At 38.5% G+C, this 24366-nt stretch overlaps 1 protein-coding gene across 2 annotated transcripts in view; it reads left to right on the plus strand.

Annotated features, from left to right (window-relative positions):
• MPP7 (MAGUK p55 scaffold protein 7) overlaps positions 1-24366 on the plus strand; it is a 215434-nt gene that overhangs the window by 150346 nt on the left and 40722 nt on the right. For both annotated transcript variants that reach the window (XM_061126383.1, XM_061126385.1), the window contains exons 7-11: positions 2541-2622; positions 3522-3607; positions 7461-7535; positions 7729-7925; positions 8398-8462. In XM_061126383.1, the coding sequence (XP_060982366.1) occupies positions 2541-2622; positions 3522-3607; positions 7461-7535; positions 7729-7925; positions 8398-8462 (505 nt within the window). The remainder of the gene's footprint in view (positions 1-2540; positions 2623-3521; positions 3608-7460; positions 7536-7728; positions 7926-8397; positions 8463-24366) is intronic.

The raw sequence follows: 24366 nt of genomic DNA on the forward strand, positions 1-24366 counted from the left end.
TCAAAAGGCAAAAGGAACTTTTTGGAATTAGATAAAGATCTTGACGTGGGGACCATCTCTTGGATTATCAGGTGGGACCAAGGTAAACATAAGGGTTCTTATTAAAGTGAAAGAGGGAGGCAGAAGGTTTAGAGTTACAAAAAGAGATGTGATGATGAAGCAAGGGCTTAAGTGATGAGACCAGGAGCCAAGGGGTGCTTTTGTACAATGTCACATGGAATGTGCTCTTGTTTTATTGGGTTTTGATCTTATTTTCATGCAAGTACATTGCACTAAGAATACTTCAAGGAAGTGTGCTAATAAGGGTTTGGAAAGCAATATGGAAACAGAAAATCTTCAGGAATGTAGGGATCAAAACAAAGATTGTGTTGTGCTATTAATAGTATCATGTAGAAAGTGAGACACCATTTCTCAGGTCCATGTTTTCCCTCCAAGGATCAGGAGAATCAGCAGATAGCCAGCATTTCCATTCCAGGATCCTATCTATCTTGATGTATAAATATATTTCAGGGCCTTTAACAAGTCCTTTAAGTGTTGAGTGCTTTCCGATCTCTGCACATTCTGGAAGTGATCCCTCCAGCTGTGACTTTAAAGACCACTTATGTGCTGGTGACTCCCAGGTCACATTTCTCTTACAGATCTTTCTTCTAATCTTTAAGTTTGTATGTCCGTCATTCTGCCCAGTATCTCCATCTGGATGTCTGGTAGGTATCTCAGTCTTCACATGTCCAAAAGTCAGCCGATCTTTGTCCCCGAATCTGTTCCACCCTGTGGTTCCCCAGTGGACAGTCTCATCTTTCCAGTTACTCAGCCAAAAGGCATAGCATCTGACATCCCACAGATACTGTGTCTCAAGGGACCCAGCTGCAAGTCTTCCCACAGCCTTAGATGCCCTGGAATCTATTCACCCCTTGATGTAGGGACCTGGCAGGCACAGTCAAAGAAGGAAGAACTGATAATCTGCATCTGCAAAAGTAATATATTTATAACCTTATGAATACAGGGTTACAGAAGGATTCAGAAGATTAGTAGTCTTGAATGATAAGGTTAGAAACAGCAATTCTGATCAGTTTGCCTTAGATAAGTTCTGACTTTGCTACATACTAGTTGTCTGATCTTAGACAAGTCATAACCATTTGTCATGCAATTTCTCATCTATGAAAGATAGATAAGTAGTCTTAAATTAAACTTAAACTCTGGGAGATGGTGGAGGACGAAGAAGCCTGGCATGCTGCAGCCCATGGGGTCGCAAAGAGTCATACACGACTTAGCAACTGAACAACAATAAACAATTTTAGATCACTAGACCCTTCTGATCATTGGGCATACTTTAGTCAGTTTGAGACACATTCTTAAAGAAAGTAAAAGTTGATCTAACTACACTAGTTAGTTGTAGTAAGAATATTACGTTTCCAGTCATCTTGGCTATAAGCTACCTGCAGAAAATACCAGGAATTGGAGGGCCTAAGGTTTATAACCATGGAGAGGTACTCATTCAAGTCTTCAGCCTTGAGGGCATGTGTAGGTGATTAAAAATGCCACAAAATCATCCTAGCATGGAATTATTTAATTTTTTGCTGTTATTAGGTATGTATTTGATAGCTATCACATATAAAATAAAATGTCATATATAAAACGCTTATGAAAAAAAAACTAGGAATCCTTTTATACTATCTATTTTGTAATGCTGTAAATAAATGTGTTCACTATCAAACTTCTTTTTGGGGGGTGAACCTTGCCCCCACCTAATATGCATCTCTCCAGCTGTGTAATATGACATAGATGGTTTGTCTAAACCACTGCCAGTTTCTTGGAAGAAAGTCATGAAGAGGCATTCAAAGTAACTATTTGTGCTTGCTATGCTGACAAAAAGTATTCAGTTGATTTTCTTCTGAACACCCATAAATGAAGACTTTCTGGATTCTTTTTGAAATTATTTCCTAATCTCCTGCCAGAATGTTCGTTCCATTTGTGCTAAGTATAATCCTAGTACATAAAAACTAGGAGTAACAGATCTTTTTGTTTTCTTTCCACTTTGTTTATTATCATCGCTGAGTTTGTTTACTGTAATACTGTGGTAGAAGGGTTGCTGAACTAAAGGTCAGGTGGTCTGGGTTTTAGTTTTCTAGTTTATTTTCTATTCACTTCACCTTCTTTATGTACATGACCTTCTTATGGGGCTTGGGATAAAGATAAAGTGAAATGAGGAAATACTGTCAAAGTGTAAAAACAAATAGTATTCAAATGTAAGGTTCATAATGGAAAGAAGATATTTGTATACTCCATAGTATTGAAGGGAATAAAGATTCAAAAATTTTTGAACTGTGCTGAAAACCTCAGATGGTATATGCTGTAGAAGACTGTGTGTTTAGTGATGAGTATTTGTGAGATGCCTGACATGATATCTGTTCCTTCTGCCTCCTTTTAATTTTTTTGTAGCTGTTTTTACATTTTCCTAATAAGGTCCTTATTTCTGCCCTCTTTCTTACCACCCGGTATGTGCATTTACCCACAAATACTTTTTTTTTTTTTCTTTAAAGGGAGCCACTATTAAAAAGGATGAGCAGACTGGGGCCATCGTGGTGGCCAGGATCATGAGAGGAGGAGCTGCAGACAGAAGTGGTGAGAGTGTACACATGTTTGGCAGGTGTGGACAAGTCATGTGGGTTTTATGTGTCACATTTCCGGTATATAACCGAGAGGATAGCAGGATTTAGACAGTACAACAAAACAGTAATAAGGTATTTTTCTCTATGTTCAAATGTGGTTATTGTTCAGTTGCTAAGTCATGTCTTGATTATTTGCGACCGCATGGACTACAGCATCCAGGCTTCCCTGTCCATCACCAACTCCTGGAGCTTGTTCAAACTGATGTCCATTGAGTCAGTGATGCCATCCAACTATCTCATCCTCTGTTGCCCCCTTCTCCTCCTGCCTTCAATCTTTCCTAGCGTCAGGGTCTCTTTCAGTGAGTCATCTCTTCGCATCTGGTGGCCAAATTATTGGAACTTCAGCTTCAGCATTGGTCCTTCTGATGAATATTCAGGGTTGATTTCCTTTAGGATTAACTAGCTTGACCTCCTTGTTGTCCAGGGGACTCTCAAAAGTCTTCTCCAGCATCATAGTTCAAATGAACCTATTTAAATAAATGATAAATCTCATATTGCTTTATAGTCTTCGCTTATATGGGCTTCCAAGGTTATAAGACTTACTTCAATGTTTCTGATTTCAAAAGTACTGCTAAAAGTGTGCAGCCTTTATAAATACTATTTTGAAGATGAAAGTAATGTGCATTTTTAGAAAAAGACTGAGATGCTGCTGCTGTTCCTTTGGCAGTGTAGTGAGGTTGTGGTCTTGGAGTCGTTCTCTGGGGGCTCAGCCTCCGAAACCTGAGAGGCATGAGGTATGTTGCCCTCACAGGCACTGGGGGACCACACGGAGCGTTCAGTGTGGACACAGTCACAAACCATGGTTTCTTTTGTAGGTAATGCTGCTGGTTTTCTGAATTTGCTTTTTCTCAGGTCTTATTCATGTTGGCGATGAACTTAGGGAAGTGAATGGAATACCGGTTGAGGATAAAAGGCCTGAGGAAATAATCCAGATCTTGGTAAGCTGAAAATTTATTTTAAAATTGCCATGAAAATGAAACTGAATCGCTGTGTTTCAGACTTGGTAATGAACACAGGATTTGGATTCGGTAATCCAGGATTTGGATCCTGACTCTATTAACTTAATTCCTGTATGTCCTTGGAAAATACCTTCATCTTTTTATTGCTTCCCTGTATTCATCTACAAAATGAGAATAAGAAGTGGTAAATCTCTCACTGGAGCGTTCGAAGATTCAACAAGCTCCTGTAGGTCAGGAGTTTGACAGGGCCTGTCCCAAATTAGGTCCTTAATACACATTGCCAGTGATACATTTATCTCTGGGGCCTATATCTTCCAGGTATATAAAGTAGTGAAACTAACTTAGATGTCTTAAGTCTAAAATGGAATGAAACTACTATAGGTCTTGGCAATATAAATTTTCAAATTCATTTGTTTATTTATAAGGACAAAATAAAGAGAGATTGTCCCTGTTACATATAAAAACATATTATTAACCTGTGAAGAGTCTTGGTATCTCAAAACGGACCTTAGTATATATGAAAATTTAGTAAGTGATTAAGATAGCATTTTAAATGAGTGTGAAAGCAGTGAGATTGTTTCATAAATGGTATTGGATTAAGTGATTATTCAGTTAGAAAAATAGTCCTTATTGTACAACTCACACAAAACTAAATTCCCCCAAATTAAGTTTTTAAAAAAATCATTGTGCTCCATCATGTCTGACTCTTTGTGACCCCATGACCTATAGCCCGCCAGGCTCCTCTGTCCATGGAATTTTTCAGGCAAGAATACTGGAGCAGGTTGCCCTCTACTCCAGGGGAATCTTCCCAACCCAGGGATTGAACCTGCATCTTGTGTTTCCTGTATTGGCAGGCAGGTTCTTTACTATTTTTTTTTTTTTTTTTTACCACTCTGCCACCTGAGAAGCCCCCATACTACACTTGATCTTAGCCAAAAGGCCAAGAAAGAATTTCTAACCTTGATGTGAAATTCAAATATATGTAATGACTAGAACTGAAAACTTTTTCTACAGGAAAAGATGCTGTACATAAAATTCAAAAGACAGATGAAGTTATAGGCAAAATATTTTCAATTTATGTGATTGAAGGCTCATATTTTAATGTATATGAGAGTTCTTAACAATCATTAAGAAAAAAGCAGTTATAGAACAGCAAAGCATATGCGCAGACAAAAATGACCAAAAAACATGATGTCTGAAAAATATTGGACTGGTGGTTATTTAAAAGCTTGATAATGCCTAGAGTTAGCCAGATTATAAAGAAATAATGTTTATATGCTTTTGTTGGTAGGATAAACTAATAGAATCTTTTGAGATGGCTATCTGAAACTATCCACTCTAAATTTGTGTACTCTTTAATAAGAAATTCAACTATTGACTTCCCTGGCAGTTCAGTGATTAAGACCCTGCACTTCCACTGCAGGGAGCATGCGTTCAATGGTCAGGAAACAAAGATCCCACATGCCATGCAGCACGGTCTCACACACAAACACACACACAAACAGAAAAGTATTTACAAGAAATTCAACTGTTGCAAATTAACCCTCAAGGAAATAATTTGGCAAGTGTGTATAAATAAGATAGTTTAAAATTATCTAGAAACTATTAAGAAGGTTGCACTGATTGAACAATTGTTCATCCAAGTGATGGATTATTGTGAAGTGGTCACACTGGCTTATAGACCTTGTGATTTAGTAATAACAATAGTACTAGTGAGTGCTTACACTGATTTAGCCCTTAGTGATACTGTAGGAAGGGCCCTACATAAATTAAAACACATGCACAAACGAGAAGAATGGGAAGGGATTATTGAGAACACTTGCTTTCTTTCTACTTTCTTTCAATATTCTTAGTAAGATTAGTGAGTTACTTTTATCATAAGCAGTAGCAACAATATTATCGTTTTGAAATCGCTCCTTTGTGAAATTCTGATATTTATGCTGTTAAACTCCCATTTTACATGAGTGTCTGTGCTGCGCTAGAGTTGCTTCCATATGCTGACAAAAACTGATTCTACGCTCTAAAAAAATGAACTTCTTTACAAAACAGAAACAGAGTCACAGATGTGAAAAACAGATTTATGGTTCCCAGGGGGCCATGGGGGAGGGATAAATTGGGAGGTTGAGATTGGCATATATACACACTGCTGTGTATGAAATAGATAACTAATAAGGGCCTCCTGTAGAGCACGGGAAACTCTACTCAATACTCTGCAATGACCTATATGGGGAAAGCATCTAAAAACAGAACAGGTACATGTATAACTGATTCACTTTGCCATACAGCAGAAACTGACAATATTGTAAATCACCTATACTCTAATAAAAATTTTAAAAAGTAAAAAAAGGCTGACTCTATGCAGCTTTTCCCATCTTGGCTTTCAGTGACTTTATGCTGATACATTAAAATTGGCTATGGTGGTCACACCATGGAAATTGACAGATAGTAGCAGTCGGGGCCTTTTTAACCAAACGGTGTCCTGGTTACAGCACTTGCTGATGGTGAGCTTCACGTTCTCCTTCTCTCCCTCCCTTCCTGTCTCCACCTTTTCCTCTTTTCTTCCATCCTTCATTCCTCTTAAATGTGTACCAGATATTTAGAGCTTTCACAGAGCTTACAATTTAGTGGGGGTAACAGACATTAGGGCTTTCCTGATGACTCAGAAGGTAAAGAATCCACCTACAATGCAGGAGACCCAGGTTTGATCCCCTGGACAAGGGAATGGCAACTCTCTCCAGTATTCTTGCCTGAAGAGTTCCATAGACAGAGGAGCCTGGGGTCGCGAAGAGTTGGACACGACTGAGTGACTAACGCTTCCAGTACCTTTCATGTTCACTCGAAACAGAACTAGTTCGATCAGTAAAACTTGGAAGCGATTTCTTCAACAGACATGAAGAAATAATTGTATAGGAAGTGATTTCTTCAACAGACATTAAGAAATAATGGTATAAGTAATTATATAGATCTGGTTATGACAAATGCTGAAAGAAGAGAAAGAATAGCATAAGAGTGTGTTAAAGGAAGACCTACTCTTAAATTTTTTTTCTGAATATAGTTGATTTACAATGCCATGCTAGTTACAGATGTACAGCAAAGTGATTCAGTAGCACACACACATACTCTTTTTCAGATTCTTTTCTGTTTAGGTTATTACAGAATATTGAGCAGAGTTCCCTGTAGCAACTCTGACAGTAGACCCTTGTTAGACAGTAGGTCCTTGTTACCTACTGTTGTGTGAGGTAGTCAGCAAAGAATTGTGGGTATTGTTGCTTGTTTTCACTAAATTAGATAATCTTTTCATTTTTTAATTAATCTACATCATTTGGTACTTACTAACGAGAATCTAGAGAGATGAGTGTTCTTCATTATTTTTCTGATGAACCCTGTAACTGATTGAGTCATGTATTTATAACAACATTACTGACAGTTGTAGGTATTTTGTCCCTGAAAATGAGATCCTTGTATGTGAAGGTCTGAGTCTCACACACAGTCTGTTCTTTGCATTTAATCCTGTCTCTGTAAGGCACTGTGCATATTCTCTGTGTCTGTTTTGAAGTAACATGGATGGTAATATATTCACTGGTGTTTTTAAAGTGCACAGGAGGTAAAAGTGGATTTAGTGGTTAATGTTTTTTAACTTATTTGACAAACTTTAGCACTTTCTCCCGTTACAGGAATTTCTACAAAAATAGTTTCCTTGGTTTGTTTTATCTAAGAGTAGAAAATCCCAAGCTTGTAAATTTTCAGAATCATTTCATTTTCTACCTATTTTAGTTCCTTTCTCTTTGGTTCCCAAGGTTTTCTTATAACACTTTCTTTCCTCTGATAATAGGCTCAGTCTCAGGGTGCAATAACGTTTAAGATTATACCCAGCATCAAAGAAGAGACACCATCCAAGGAAGGCAAGGTAATCATTCCTTAAAAATCCTTTTTATTTCCCCCCAGGAGGAACTAATGTTTTTCCATTTAATACATATCTTCTTTGTCTCAGCAAGCTGACCTTAATATTCTGTTTTTTAAATAAATCAGAGTTAGAAGAATACTGGCCATTTCACATTTACTCTTTATATTTATTCATCGTAAATGGAACTCTCTTCTAGATGTTTATCAAAGCCCTCTTTGACTATGACCCTAATGAGGATAAAGCAATTCCATGTAAGGAAGCCGGGCTTTCTTTCAAAAAGGGAGATATTCTTCAGATTATGAGCCAAGATGATGCAACGTGGTGGCAAGCAAAGCATGAAGGAGATGCCAACCCCAGAGCAGGACTGATTCCCTCTAAGCATTTCCAGGAAAGGTGAGTTCCTGGCGCAGAATCATGGCCTGTCTGCAGCTGACCTTTTGTTCCCTGCAAAATACCATTTCAGCATAGTTGTGATAAAATAAGCCCTGAAACCTTGCCTTCGAAGCCTTTATCCCTCAGGTTTGGATTTCTGTTTTGTCTAATGAAGTATGAATAATGACCAAAAATAACATGACAGTCTCAGGTCATATTCACTTTTTGTTATGAAGCAAATGGAAAATAGCACATTAATATCTGAAACTGCATTGATGTGAAAGCTAGAAGAAAAAAAAAGTGATTTCAGAGTCAGGAGAATTTATAAAAATTTGGAAGTTAGAGGATTTATTTCTTAATTTGAGTAGATTGCATTGTATTCATTTTTTCCTCCAACTTTCCATTTTTTCTTAAGACTTTTAGTATTTTAGTGATATATTAGTCTTGGATCTGTCCTGAAAATTGATAGGCATATTGACCTTCTTTTCCCCAGGAGACTGGCTCTGAGACGACCAGAAATATTAGTCCAGCCCCTGAAAGTTTCCAGTAGGAAATCATGTAAGTTTGTTAATAAGAATGCAGAAAACCTAAACCTCGCTGTTTATTTTTGACTATTATAGCAGGTGTTTGTGGTAGAATAAGAGGTCCTATTACGTGTGGTAACTTTTGGATCATCTTTTCATAAGAACCAACAAGTAAGAAATTCATAGTGGGAATGGCAAAGTGAATCTTTTGAAGAAAGGGGTCTTTGGGGTTGTTTATAATAAACCCATGACTCACTCTTTAAGGAAAAAAAAAAGATTGCTACTCTTTTTGTTTTTTGAATTGAGGTATTTTATATTGTAACATAAAACGCATCCCTTATTTCTCTAAAGCTAAGAGGTTTGGTTAAGATGATTCTTGGTAAAGATTAGAGGGGAAAAAAAAATCCATCATTTTCTTGGGCACAAAAGCAATTGTGCCTAAAACAGTTGTTCTTGTTCTATTTTGTTCCTTATTTGTTTGGACATCATAGTAGCTCTGACCTTCACCCTGTCTGTTCAGAGTTATTACCAGACTAGATTAAAAGAAAATAAGAGTAAGAAAAACAAGGATGTAGGATTGCTGGAAGAAATCGTGTGGTTTTTCTTTCAACCTACCCTTCTCTCAGCCACTCTTGACTTCCCACCTCCCACCTCTTATAAGTCCCCAGCTTATCTTTAAATGTCCTCCTTTATCTTCTTTGTTTCATGGTTCTAGGTATTTTAAGAGTTTTAAAAAAGCCCTTTGTTTTCAGCATAGAAATTGTACATTAAAAGGTGAAATGAGCAAATAAACGGTCCTGGAATTATACACCAACATCTGTTTTTGGTATCGCTGCGTTTTTCACATCTCCTGTTATTTCTGTCAGTTAGTAGGAGCATAGAGCCCAGGAATCACATTAGAAGGGAGCCAAACTGCAGTCGCGTATAAATCTCACCAGCAGGCTTCAAGCAGAGCGCTGATGCGAAAGCCTGCTTGTTCTTGCTCTGTTCAGTCTGGGCCGGAGGAAGAAACCCTTATCGTAGACTGCCACATGGACTGTGACACTGAGGGCTTCACGTTTAACCAGAGTGTTGCGTTGCTCAATGTGATGAACTTTCACTGGGAGCACATCCAGAGGAAAGGGGCTTTGAGGCCCCTACCCGACTTGCTCTCTGAGGGACTTTTGAATTTGAGGGCCTGCACACTTCTTATATATGTGGGACAAAATATGTGTAACCTGAAAATGAAGTAGATGTGATTCTACTCAAATCTGAATGCATACTCAAATTGGCTTGAGTTTTAGACAATGTAGACATGTACCATTGGTTATAATTATGAATGTTCACTTATGTAAAATTTTTGATAGATTTTTGTTTTTAAACTGTACAAAGTAGAGAGGTTGTCTTTTTAATAGCTCTCTCCACTGGTTTCAGTATAAATGTTTGTGAATGTGAGGGGGTGTGTGTGTTTGTGTGTGGGTGTGTGTATAGAAGCACTAATTATAATGGAGACTTTTTGTCTTTGAATGTGCATAATTTCTTTTCTTTGTTAATATTCTAGTCTGAGCCCAAGGACTTGTCTTTATGGAATGTGGAGGTCCTTTCACCCTTATTTCCTTTTCTTTTTCTCTCTTTTTTTTTTTAACCTAGATTTTGATTCACTGATAGATGCATTGTTCTCATATTTAGGTGTTTCTTATTTTTAAATAAAAATAAATCTGGTCAATATTAGCTGAAGTAAATCACTAGCATATAGTAAATACAGCCTTGTTCAGAGAAGCATTATATTTCTGTGAAAATTAAATAGAAAGCCAATGTCTTTATTCTCAAAAAGAATTGAAATTCCATTTGAAATTTCTTTGAATGTTGTCTCATAAACCCCTGAACTCAAAAGTTATGCAAAAATCATTGCGCTGGATCTGAACATTTTTTAAAGCATTTAAAAGCACTTTGTTTTGTAGCCTGTGTATTTGAAAATGATTTTTTTTTTAATGTAACTGAATCTTATAAAAGCCGTCTGACTCAACACTTCCTGGACTTTAACTTTTGGTACTTAGATTGTTGGAGTAGGACATTCATGTTTTCATGCCCTTTGCTGAATTGTAGAATAATACTATGAAGAAAAGCAGAATGCTAATATAAAGTCCTTTATTTTTATATTTCATTTTATTGAAAAAATATATATTTTATAATCATTCTATTTAATTACATTGAGTAACATATAATAGATTTTAAAGTTTCTGATTTAACAAAATTTCCAAAATAAGAATAATCCACCTTGGTGTTTATAAATTTATGGAAAAAACTCATGTTTATAAAAATTTTCTTCACTAAATTTCACAAGGGCACTTAAAACCTAGGAAGATAATGGGTAAGACATGGAATTTAGAAAAATGACTAATCTAAAAATGTCAAATTTGCCAGTTAACTTTTTCACAAAGTGATTGCTTTTGCATTACTAGTGTTTTACTCTTTATTTTAAATAAAGTGGTGAATGTAGAAGTCAAGAAGGGTTGGAGCATCCCAGGGCTGTGTTATCTCTGCCTTTGTGTTTGTGCTAGAACTCTGGGTCCTGGCTCCATTAGACCCAGAATAAAGTAAATCAATTTTATTCTGAATACAATCGGAAGACTTCCTCAGGCTTTACAACTGCCATTCTTATATGCAAAATTCTGAGTGTATGTGGTATTCAATCTTGATGCTTAGTTATAGCTCCTCTCCTTAAGAATCCATGTATATCTAATACATATCCAGAAAAATGGGCTCCTCAAACAAAATAATTTGCTTCTTACACATTCTTAAAAACTAAAACATGAACTCTTAAAACTAAAACATTCCTGAATCTTAGAAGCTTGATGTAGCAACTCATCTCCTCCTCTTCTTCCTCCTCCTATCCAGCAAAGACATGTTTTTAACTTTTTATTTTATATTGGAATGTAGCTGATTAACAATGTTGTGATAGTTTCAGGTGGAGAGCAAAGGGATTCAGCCATCCATATACTACATGTATCCATTCTTCCCCCAGACTCCCCTGCCATCCAGGCCACCACATAACATTGAGCAGAGTTCCCTGAGCTGTATAGTAGGTCTTTCCAACAAAGACGTTCATACAGAATTTCATCTGCTTGCCTTCCCTGCTCATCTAATGCTAGGCTGTCACATAATGAATGTTAATAACACAGACAGGAGAATAGGGCTGGGAAGCTGACAGGTGTTCTTTGCTGTGATGAGGGTTTAGATAGTTACCAGAAGGACACAGGGTGTTTGGGGCTGAGCACGAGCGCATTTTATGTCTCAAGTGGTACATAGGGATAGATACCCTGACAGACAACTTGGAGGCTTGTGATACTTGTGTCGATATAATTTAAAGGAACTATGTTTCTTCTGTCAAAGCTGATGTTTATAGTTCAGTTGCGTATGTAAAGCCATATGATGTCACCTAACTTCTAAGAAGAAATATGAATTTCTTTGATTACTTGAAATATTGTTTGTTCCCTCTCTATTGAAACATAAGTATATAAGTTAGGAATTAGCTTCTTAGTAGCATAAACTTTAACTTCAATTAGATGTAATTTATATTTAAATCGAGTCTGTGTGGGATTCGGAAAAGACTCTTACTCATGGAGTCTATTTTACTGCAGAATGTTCAAGTATGATATTTATTTACAGTGCTTAATTTCCTGTTTTTAGTTATCAAAATATAAATACCTGAATATTTCTAATAATGATGATTGAATATTAATGAAAATATTTTCTTTTACAAAATAGCTCTAATAGAATTCTGGTTATAAAAAAACAAAATTGTACAACTTACTGACTTTTTAAAAATTAGAAGGTAGAGACAAAATATTTTAGAATTTGTTTTAACCAATTTTGATTGTTATCATGTGGGTAAAAAAGAAAACATTTAACTGCAGTCAAAGGGTGTCCATTTAGAGTGTCACCAGGCTCATTCAAAGACAAATATTTTGTGAACTGAAGATCACAGTCTACTAGCAATAAAATTTAAACATTGAGGAAAAGAGTGAATTCATTCACATGGTACCAGTGTTCTGGAAGGCCAAACATTTGAGAATAAGATATATATGTATATATCATTACTCTACAGGTTGTTGTAACGGTACTTTCCAAGTTGAGTAAGCCCCTTCTTCCTGGCATCTTAGATAATGTTTATTTACTGTTTTCACACATACATTTAATTCAGAAATTAACAAATAGATTATGTTCTTAAATTAAGTTTGTGTGTCTAATACTTTGCCACACATTTTCTGAATATTGGTGGGGTTGTGTGTAAGAGCAACATATGAGGTTTTAAAAATATGTAAAATACTTTTTGCCCCGACACCTTTTGGGAGATATCAAAGATCAGTTTGTATAGAAAGAGGTGTAGATGAATTAAGTTGTAAATTGCACATCTGATCATGAGATGGTTGAGGTGAAGACCTTTCTTGTTGTTGCTTAGTTTTCATCTCAATAAATATGTGATCTCCTTACACACATAAAGATAAGACTGTCAGGGTGTATGTGTTTAACTTTTCCACGTGAGAGATTCTCAGCCATACTATCTCCTGCCTTTCGTCCTGGGACCCTGGTTCATACAGGTAAGAGAGTTGACCAGCAGTTAGAGGTCTGGTCTGTGGTCATGGATCACTGCAGCCTTTAGGGGAGATTGCAGTGAGGGGTGAGCGGTCTGAGAAAGTAGTTTCTAGAGTGGAGGCCTAACTCTGCCCCAGAGAATATCCCACCAATACAGACACAGTTTCTCCACTTGTCAGGAGCATCTGATGGGTCCCACTCTGGTAACCTCCAGCAACAAGTCCATCCTGCCGGAGATGCAGTGCTTTTCCTTCCTCTGAGGACAACGTTGCTCTCTCTCATTGTGATCTTGGTCTGTCTCTCCTCTGGGCTTTTTATAATTGTTGCATCCTGCATGTTGGTGCTCAGTGATGTAGAGTGGACTCTTGCTGCGGCTGGGAGAGGAGACCACCCTTCCCTGGCTCCCCTGGCAGGGAAACACCTAAGAGGCTGAGGATTCTGGGCGGGCAGGAGGCTGTAGCCGTGGAGGGTGGAGGGAGGTAGTCAGGAAATGACAGAAATCTGTTATTTCCAGGAACCTTTCCCTTGACTTATGTTTCCTAATTCGAAGCTCCAGGTTTTAAAAAGTGACTTTCGGTGTGATTGCATGGTAATTCAAAACTCAGACTCTGGAACTGGACTGCGTGGGTCCACATCCCAGCTGTGCCACTTAGGAGTGCCTTATCCCTCTCTACGTCTGATTTCCCATCTGTAAAATGGGGATAATACTTCCAGCCTCATAGGGTTGTTGGAAAATTATGTAACTTTATGCGTTTGACGTGCATTCAGCAGTGCCTAACTGAAGCAAGAGTCCTGCAGCTTACCCCAGCTCTCTTCTGAGATCCACCTGTTATATATTTTTCCTCTTTGCTTTTTCTACTGGGTTCTATTAAGCATGATACATGCTATTGGCTATTTATGTGTATGTTGTGTCATGCTAAAAATACCATCTCTTCCTACTTTAGAACTGCACGGAGGAAATGTTCTTTTGAGAATTTATGCAGCATATTTAGGACCTCTTATTAGAATATGAAATGTACATATGCTGCATATATTTTAAGTTACAGATTTTATTTTTATGTGGATCGACTTTGGTGTTTTAATTTGTGCGTGTGTGTGTGTGAGAGAGACGTGGCTTTTTATCATCTAATTTATGTGATGTGGAGTCTTTAATCAAGAGTGCAATATTCAGTCTATCTTATTGTGTTATTATCACAAAAGCACACTCTGTTTAACAATCTGTTACGCTTTACAGCAGAAATGTCTGAGATCACAGGTTGATCAATCTTTAACATGACCTGTTTTTATGTCTACTTAGATGTTGGGCTTGGCTCTCCTGTGTCACATCCCTTCATTGTTTGTTTTCTAATCATTTGTTTTAGATGCACGTGGCATTTCAGAGCTCCTAAGAAATGAGGATAAATAAACTCACAACTTGAGTGACTCATACTATAAACCTGAATAGTAATAATTTGCTTGTCATCTTGGCAAATGACTGTCCCAATAAAACTAATGCAGTTTGAAGGCCCATGGGTATTTGAAAAGTAAAAATAAGATGTGCACACTTTCTCCTAAGTGTTTTCTTTGGCTTCTGTGCTGTCCTGTGAAGAGAGAAGTGAGCAGAGAGCTATTCTGATTGGTCCTGTTCACTCAGTAAGGTCAGGTAGCAAAACATCTCCTGCCTTGACTTGTAGTTACAATGTTCTTCTGTTAAATATCCAGTTTTCTCTCTCCTCCATTAACTGAAGAGGAGTCTCCTAGGTCAAACCTAACTCATAATGCCTTCTTATTAGTAACTTAAGAATTATTTCAGATTACTTCTTAAAATACTTTCATCATGTAACATAGACAGCATAAAAATAAAGGGTTCTGTCTGACTCATTTCATATGCATGATAAGTTGATGACAGTTGTCAGAATATTGTTACATTTACAGGATATATAGACACTTTAAGGGCAAAATTTGTTGCTTCTAAAATGTTTACTTTTTACTATTTTCATCATGAAATATCCTCAGTTCTAAATAGTTTAGAAACAGAACTGTGCCATGAAAATTAATATAATCCCCTTATAGAAGGTATTATTTTTAAGAAATGCCGATTTTTTTTCTGGTTATTTCCCCTTGTGTACCTATAATAAACTATATGGAGACTTTTGTGTTTTTACTGCTTAAGTGTATACATTATTTTTAGACCATAACTACAGTGTAGTCTAAAATGTAGTTTTTCAGATTCTATTTATTCATTGACTAATTATTTTGAAATATTTAAAATACATTTGTTTTTTCCCTTTGGCTTTTCTAAGATGAGGAGACAGTTGAGAGTGGTAGGTGGATTTTTTTTTTTTTTTTTTTTTTTTTGCTCCCTTGGGTGCAGCATCTTCCTACTTTAATTGTATTTTCTGCACATTTAATCATTTCCTCTTTTTCTTTTTTGTGCTTCTCAGAGGAAATTAAAGGTACATGTATACAAGTTTCCCTGCATAGTCTAGTAATTTTGTTTAGTGCACATATGTAGAGGATTAAATTGATCATAGTAAGCAGTTTATATTTAAAAGATCATTGTACATCCTATCTTTCATCTTGACATTATAGTACCCGCAGTCATGGTTGGACTTTGTTTTTTTAGAAAGAAATGTACACTTCTTTTTTTTTTTTTTTGCTTCATAAAGCAACAGTATACACAGTATTCTAATGTAGTACATTACTTTTATCTGCAGTAGTCTCAAAGATAAATGAAAAAAGCAGTGCTATTCATATCTACTGACAGACTCATTATTACCTAAGGATATGGGTAGCGTCTTCTTAACTATTTGATTTCTGCACAGTCTGTGCTATTAGTTTTAGAAGTATATTTGTGTAAAGATGAGAAGCCTAAAATAATTAGACCCCACTACTTAAATTAAAAATTTAAGATATGCATAACCCAGTATTTGTTTAATTCTTGGAAATAATTAATTGCATATTGTTTATTTTAAAATGTTTTCATTTGTTCATTTTTTTTTTAAACCAAAATAAGGGCTGTGTCTTCATTTTAACCTTTCTGTCTACTCCAGTGAGCCAAAATAAGTGCTATATTTTACATATTCTCAAAGAGCCTGATTTACAAAAATAAATTAACTTTGGGGATCAAGTGGTATAATTTTCTTGATTGACAAAATATAAATGTATCAGACAAGTCTGTTAAAATGTTCTTGGAACTGCAGTTAAGGCACTTCCGAAGCAGCATGAAAAAAGAATTGCATGATGTTTCAAAATGTTACCGTAAACTTAAATATAAAACAGAATGTTTTATGTTTAAGAGTAGCATTGTGAGGGCTGTTCTTTGCTGTGCTTTATGATTGTTTGAAGTGATTTATTTTTTTGCATCTGTGGCTGGGCTTCTAACTGTTCTGCTTTGTTTCTTGGCTTTCGTTCTGTCTGCTCTTACACTCCATCCAGAAGATGCTGAATATGGTGGTATCAGCAGTGGAACCTATCTAGGTGAGCAATTAGTCATGGAAGAGGAGTTCTTTCTTTCTGTTGCTTTCTTCAAAGCCATTATACTGTTTTTGTCTTAAATTAGCATATTTACATTAGCATGCTCTGTTATCAGCGGGGGGTAGCATGAACCTTTATTTTAAACTGGCTCAATTGGTTGGACACAAAGGAATTAAAAATGTGCTTTGGTTTATTATTCAGGAAGCTTCCCAGATGCTCTATTTTTGAAAACCATGGTAATTTTTTGATAGAGGATGACAAATCATCTATTTGTGCTAAGTAAGTTTACTGAATTAGTTGTATCTGGATTTCTCTAAATTATCTAGCTAGCTGTAAATTATTCAAGACTTCTAAATAACTTGCATCTTCCTAAATAACTTTGGTTCCATTTTCCAATGACTTATTATTCCCATAACCCCCCTCAAAATATCCATTGATCGGCTCCCTGTACGATTAAAGTTTATGATTAACTTGCTTCTCTGTTTTGGATGGAAAATTTTCCAGCTTGGAGATGCCAAGGGATGTTATAAACAAAAGTCAGGATATCCAGAGGTTGTTAAAGCCTTCAGAGTTATCTTCATCTCAATTCAGACGTTTCCTCACTCTGCTGTGTGTCGAAACACTGACAAATTCTTCACTTGCAGTAGTGATGGGTAGTGGTTATGGAAACTCAGTTTGAGAGAGAACTCTTTCAGCCTCCTTATTTTCAGATTAATATTTAGCAATATTTATGTACATGATAATAATATCTCTTGGTTATTGAAGAATGGTGCCAGATACTGTATTTGTTATTTAACATATATCTTACTTCCCTTTTTAAATTTTTTTTTTACTCTTATCTCTTATATGGCGAGATTGGTGGTATTTTATCCACTTAAAAAAAAAAAAAGGAAACTGAGACACAGAAATCTTACAGGATTTACCAGTGACAATAAATGTTGCATCCTGGTTTCAAATCCACAGCTAAGTAGGTATAATACCTATTGTGTCTTTTACAGTATGCTGCCCTCTAGCTTTTCATTCTACAAAACAAACAAAAATTGCAGAACATAGGGTATTTTAATTTATATGCTGGGAAAATTATAATTTACAGAGAGAGAACTGAATGATCAGAGAGAGGTTAAAATTTCCTCAATTCTTCACTCCATTCAGAACAATACAATGTGCCAGATACTCTGTATAATAATCGATCCTCTCTCATAATCTTAGAAGCCTTAATGGCTTCAAACCAGAAGCATTGATTAGTCTCCTGATTCTGTGGTCAACTGGGCAGTTCTGGTCTGTGTCATCCTGGCAGATGGCTGCAGGCTGGTTGTTTGGCTGGGGTCTGTCTGGTCTGGGGGGCAGGAGTGTTCAGTTGGGCAAACTTGTTACTATCCCACATAGTTTTTCACCCTCCAGTAAGCTAACCATGTAGAGGTCTCAGGGCTCTGCAGAGCCACAGAGAGAACCATCTCTGGTATGTAAGTGTGATGAAGCCTCTGCTTATATCACATCCACTGATGGCCCATTGGCCAGAACAAGTCTTGTGGCCATGCCAGAGTCTGTCGGGGGTTGGGGGGTGGACTGCCCTGGAAGCTGGGGGACAGGGAGAAGCCGTGACTGCAAACTTCTGCCGGTCTCCAAACTAGAAAGAGGGGCACCTATCCTTGGTCTGTGTATATCTATCCAGTGAAGAACTGTGGCATACTGTGCAAGGGGTTCTCAAGGCAAGAATACTGAAGTGGTTTGCCATTGGCTTCTCCAGTGGACCACATTTTGTGAGAACTCTCCACCATGACCCATCCATCTTGGGTGGCCCTACACTGCATGGCTCATAGTTTCATTGTGTTAGACAAGGGTGTGGTCCATGTGATCAGTTTGATTAATTTTCTGCGATTGTGGTTTTCATTCTGTCTGCCTTCTGATGGAGAAGGATAAGAAGCTTATGGAAGCTTCCTGATGGGAGAGACTGACTGAGGGGAAAACTGGGTCTTGTTCTGATGGGCGGGGCCATGCTCAGTAAATGAGATGGTTGGATGGCATCACTGACTTGATGGACATGAGTTTGAGTAAGCTACGGGAGTTGGTCATGGACAGGGAAGCCTGGTGTGCTGCAGTCCATGGGGTCACAAAGAGTCAAACATGACTGAGTGACTGAACTGACTGAACTAACTGAACTGAACAACTATGGCATAAAGCATTATTGGATGAATGTCGGCTTCCCTGGTGGCTCAGATGGTAAAGAATCTGCCTGCCATGCAGGTGACCTGGGTACCATCCCTGGGTGGGGAAGATCCCCTGGAGAAGGGACTGACAAACCTTTCCAGTATTCTTGCCTGGAGAATCTTGTAGACAGAGGAGCCTAGTGGGCTACAAGTCTGTGGGGTCACAAAGAGTCGGACACGACTGAGTGACTAACACTTTCACTTCACATAAAATACGGTAATTCAGAGGACGTGATGATCATCTGAGTCTGGGGCAGTGAGGGACTCAGTCCCGTGAGAGGCGACACTGGAACAGGCTCCGTGGTTTAGGCGGTCACAGTTAGTGCCAGAGGATGAGGGCAGGAGCAGCAGTGTGGACAGAGGTGACTGTTGCAGAGCACAGGTGACAGGTAGACGGCAGCACTGAAAACTTACCATAGTGCTCGATGATGTGAGGTCTTCAATGGCAGGCCAAGTAACTCACACATTTTCTTAGCATTTTGCCTGGTTTTTGGACTCACGTAATTCTTTGTATAAAATTCTATCCCAAGAATGAAATACAGGTTTTATTCTACATCTCTCTGAGAGAATGTAGGGTTTTATAAAGTTAATATTTAGTAGATATGACTTGAAACTCAAAAGCAAAAGTGATCAACACAATGGGTTGCTTTCAAGAGCTCAAAGGGCATGAGTTCTGATAAAATGCCACTGCATCTGGCAACTCGGAATCACTGCTGACACCTGAGAAATGACTTTACCGGAAGCCAAAGCCTTGCAAGTGAGGGTGGACAGTGAAGGGAGAGGTCAGCTGAGGTCAAGGTGGTTTGTGTAGCTGAGGATAGGAGTATTTTAGTGGGAGAGGATAATTGGTTCATATCTATAGGCAGAGATAAAAGGATTGATGGTTAAATTCTGAGATAGAAAGTAGTTCCTTGATCAAAATTCCAAAGCAGATGAGATTGGGTGAAATTAAGACCACAGCATCTTCATCACTTAGATCAAGTGAAGTCTGCAGATACCACAGGTCCCAGGAAAACATTTTTTAGAAAGTGCAGAGGGCTTAGTCCTTCCAAGAGACCACTCTGTGGCTGTTCCACTTGCTTCACTTGTGTCCGACTCTTTGTGACCCTATGGACTATAGCCCGCCAGGCTCCTCTATCCATGGGATTCTCCAGACAAGAATACTGGAGTGGGTGCCATGCCCCTCTCCAGGGGATCTTCTCAACCCGGGGATCAAACCCATGTCTCTCATGTCTTTTGCATTGGCAGGTAGGTTCCTTACCACTAGCACCACCTGGGAAGGCCCGCTTTGCAACCCGCCCCCCCCCACCCCTAATTATGGATAAAAATAGGGCACAATCCAGGTGAAAGGGGAATATCATGAGTCATTTAGTAACTTGTATCAAGGGGTTCACAGACAGTTGTCAGGCTGTGTTTAGGCAACAGATGCATTTTTATTAGACCCACAAACATGAGAAATTTCATGTTTCCTGGCTCCTTTGACAAAACAGATTTGACCAAAGTAGGCCTTCATTTTCCAGTGTTAGGAATTAGCCGAGGCTGAGTTACGAGTGGCCCCTTAAATGAACACAGGCTCTCCAGTTCAGCCCAGCATCGCTGTGCTGTGGCTGAGCCAGCCGGGAGACGGGATCCCGCGACACTCTTCTAACAGTCGTGTTGATGCTTGTGCTATATAACAGTGAAGTCTTTGTTTATGTCCCAGTTCTCAAACGTGGGGAAATAAAAGTAACCAAAGAGCAGTTAAGGGAAAATGGGACCACCTAGTTCTTCGAGGAGTGAATACTGTACAAATCGTGTTAGTGTTGACAGAATGCAATTTAAGATTTTTCTGACTGTCTAGCTTCTGTTGGCTTTTGGATTTTGCAAGCGCTGATTACAGAGCCTAACTCTCAACTCCGTTCAACTCCTGGTCATGGAGACGAGCTTTTCTTTCCATACCTGACTGGCCAACAGGAAAGCAAGGTCGACATGTTTTCAAAGATGTGCGTCATGACATCTTTCTTCTTTCTGGTCTAAATGCTTGTTCTGATATAATAGCAGCAAGAGAGCCACAGATTCGAGGCACCTAGAGGTTCATGTAGCTGCAGGTGGGGTCAGGTATCTGAGAAGTGTACAGTAAGACAATGTTGTGTTTAAATAAAGGCTATGACATAGTAGGATACAGAAATTATTAGTGTTTCTGATAGAAGGTTTTTCTTTTAAGGAAGCCCTTCAATGAATGACTGCTGAGTGGAAATTGTGTCTTTTTGCGGGATACACAAGTTTGATGGTACTTCTCTGGTTAGTTTTAGTAGTATTAAAGAGTTACTTTGTTACAAACAGACTAAGCAAATGGACTGTTTGGTGGCATGCTGTTTTGGCTCCCACCAAAAACCTAACCCTCAAAATACTACAGATTTTTATACATTTTTAAAAGCAGTCTCATAAGCAGCAGGCTAACATTTATGGCAAAGCTATTTTTTGGTATAAATATTATTTGGTAAACACCTTTAATTATAAAGAATCTGCCTGCAGTGTAGGAGACCCAGGTTCGATCCCTGGGTCAGGAAGATCCTCTGGAGAAGAGAATGCCTACCCACTCCAGTATTCTTGCCTGGAGAATCCCATGGACAGAGGAGCCTAGTGGGCTATATATATAGTCCATGGGGTCACAAAGAGTTGGATATGACTGAGTGATTAAGTTTTCACTTTCACTTTAAATATGGTGACTTAATGCAATAGTGTGATGTTTTATTAGCTTTTCTTCTTTTCTCCTGTTGAATAATCATGTCGCTACCTTTTTTTTTTTTCCCCTCTATAGGGTTCTTTGTCAGTTTCCTGTTAATGTTATGAGCCCTTTCCTTGTCATGCACATTAGTTCTGTCTCTGCTGTGTGCATTTACTTCTGGTCCTTTGGTTGCATTTTACCTTTTTTTTAAATGTCAAGTTTAATATCATATAGACATTTTAATTTTTACATAGTCAAATCTATGAATTCTTTCCTCTGTTTTCAGAGTTTTGTATTCCCCACACCAAAATTTTTAACTTATATCTTTTAAAAGTAATGTGTATATTAGGTTGAAGCATGTGAAATTGTTGTGGGTTTTTTTTTTTTTTTTTTGTAGGTCAAAAGTCATCAGGATGTCAGCAGTTTCAGACAACTCTATTTAGTAAATTGTTTGAAAAGTGAAATGGCATTGTAAGTTCTTGCAGGCAAAAGCAGGAACCATTTCCCCTCTTCCTCCTTGGTGTCATGTCCTCCTTCAAAAGACCCCACTTTAGCTCTGATTAGCAGATTCTTATGATATTTGAAGAATATAACTTTCTTGTAATGGTATTTCTGGATTGGTTTCCTGATATTTATTGAGCACCTGTTATGTTCTGGACACTCAGCATTTCCAGAGATCAAAAGCAGACCCCCTTTCATAGAGTAAGGGAATGGGGTGAAGACATAACTAAATAAATTGCACTAAATAAATTACATAATACATTCAGTGGTGAGACATGCCACGAAGAAAAGTGAAGCTGGAATAGCCACTGGGAGAGGTAAGGACACACAGCTTCAGTTTTCCCCAGGGTGGTCACTGAAGGCCTCCTTGAGGCCACGGTGGAGAAAACCCCTGAGGGGGCCTCGTGGAAAGGAGTAGCGGGGCAATCATGTGCAAAGGCCCTGAGACAGGCCCTGGGGCATCTGCGGAGCAGGGCGACCAGTGTGACCGGAGCAGAGTGAGCAAAGGAAAGAGCGACAGGCTCTGAGGCTGGTGGGATGACAGGATGCTGGTGTGAGGGACACTGAGCCAACCCCTTTGGCTCTTACTTGTGTGGGATGGGAAGTCAGGCAGGGGTTTGGAGCAGAGTGACCTGCCTGGCTGTGCGCTTCAGGGTCACTCTAGCTGATTTGCTGAGAAAGGGCTGTAAGAGAGCCAGGGCAGAGGAGGGCAGCTATGTGTCATCCAAACACGAAGTGACTGTAGCTGGATCCAAAATGTCATTAGTAGAGGTGGCCCTGGTGGCTCAGTTGTACAGAATCTGCCTGCAATGCGGGAGACCCAGGTTTGATCCCTGAGTTGGCAAGATCCCCTGGAGAAGGGAATGGCAACCCACTCCAGTATTCCTGCCTGGAGAGAATCCCGTGGACAGAAGAGCCTGGTGGGCTACAGTCCATGACATCGCAAAGAGTCGGACACGACTGAGTGACTATTACTCACTCATACATATACGTACACTCAGAGATTTTAAGGAATTGGATCATGTGACTGTGGAGGCTTAATAAGTCAAAATCTACAGGCTAGGTAGCAGACTGGAGACCAGGGAAGAGCTGCAGTTTGAGCCAAAGGCTGTCTGCTGCTGGAAATCCTTCTTGCTCAGGGAGAGGTTAGTCTCTTTTCCATTAAGATCTTCGACTGATTGGATGAGGCCCACCCACATTATAGAAAGTAATCTGCTTTGAGAGGGTGAGATGGATTGAGAGAGTAGCACTGACATATATATACTACCACATGTGAAATATAGCTAGTGGGAAGCTGCTGTATCCAGTACAGGGAGCTCAGCTTGGTCTCTGTGAAGACCTAGATGGTTGAGATGGGGAATGGTGGGAGGGGATATATATGTAAACTTATAGCTGATTTACATTGTTATATAGCAGAAACTAACACAACACTGTAAAGCAATTATATTCCAATAAAAAAATAAAACAGAAGAAAAGAAAGAAAAAGTAACCTGCTTTATTCCAAGTCTACTGATCTGAATGTTAGCCTTTATCCAAGAAACACCTTTACCAGAGGCATCCAGAATAATGTCTGACCATCTGGGCACCGTGACCCAGCCAAGTTGACACGTAAGATTAAGCATCACATTCTCCATTCTCTTACTCTATGTTAAATATATCTATGGTAATTACTCTGGTGAGGAAAAATTTACCCTTTGGAGAGTTGATATGTCTTGCACCTCAGATGTTTCTCTCACTAAAAGAAGTAATTTAAACCATCCAAGTCAACAACATGGAGTGGGTCTGTGACATTTCAGGCGATTACTACAAGTCATATAGTACTCTGCTGACTCCAGAGCTCAGCCACTACCGCTGCTTTCTCAGACATGCCTGGTTCTAAAGAGCAGCCTTTGCACAGGACACCTTCTCCAGCTCTAGGACCCCTCTGGAACACGGCCAAGGGAGTTCCTAGAAATTCTGCCTTCTCATGAGGTCATTTCCAAGGACTACTTAGAAGAATTTCTTCCCCTCACTCCTTATCTGCCTCCACACTGTTATTTCCTGAGTCCACAGATGCAGAAGGAAAGTGGGAGTGATTACCCTGCAGACAGAACATTCTTGGACCCCAAGTGGAAATGCCCAGGGTCGCTACTGATCCAAGTGAGGCTGATAATCATTTAGTGAATACATTAGATTATTTTCACTTTCTCTGATGTGCATAAAGTCAAGCACAAACAGTATAAGTAGCCCTTTCCCTGATGACTGGTTACATTTTTGAAAAATACATTCCATGTCAAATTGAGCTAAGTTGACTCTTGAAAGCAGTAGCACTGTAATGCTCCAAGCATTGAATGTCTCTTTGTATAAGAATTATATCTTGAAACCGTATTTAGTGAGCCATCACTGATATGAATGTACACTGGGTCGTAGGATTCTTACTGATGTGTAACACTGGATGTCTTAAAAGTCACTATTTATCGATAAAAGATGTTTTGTTATTAATGGAGGGAAGG

Source organism: Dama dama, chromosome 23 (assembly GCF_033118175.1).
Source record: "Dama dama isolate Ldn47 chromosome 23, ASM3311817v1, whole genome shotgun sequence".
Classification (NCBI taxonomy): domain Eukaryota; kingdom Metazoa; phylum Chordata; class Mammalia; order Artiodactyla; family Cervidae; genus Dama; species Dama dama.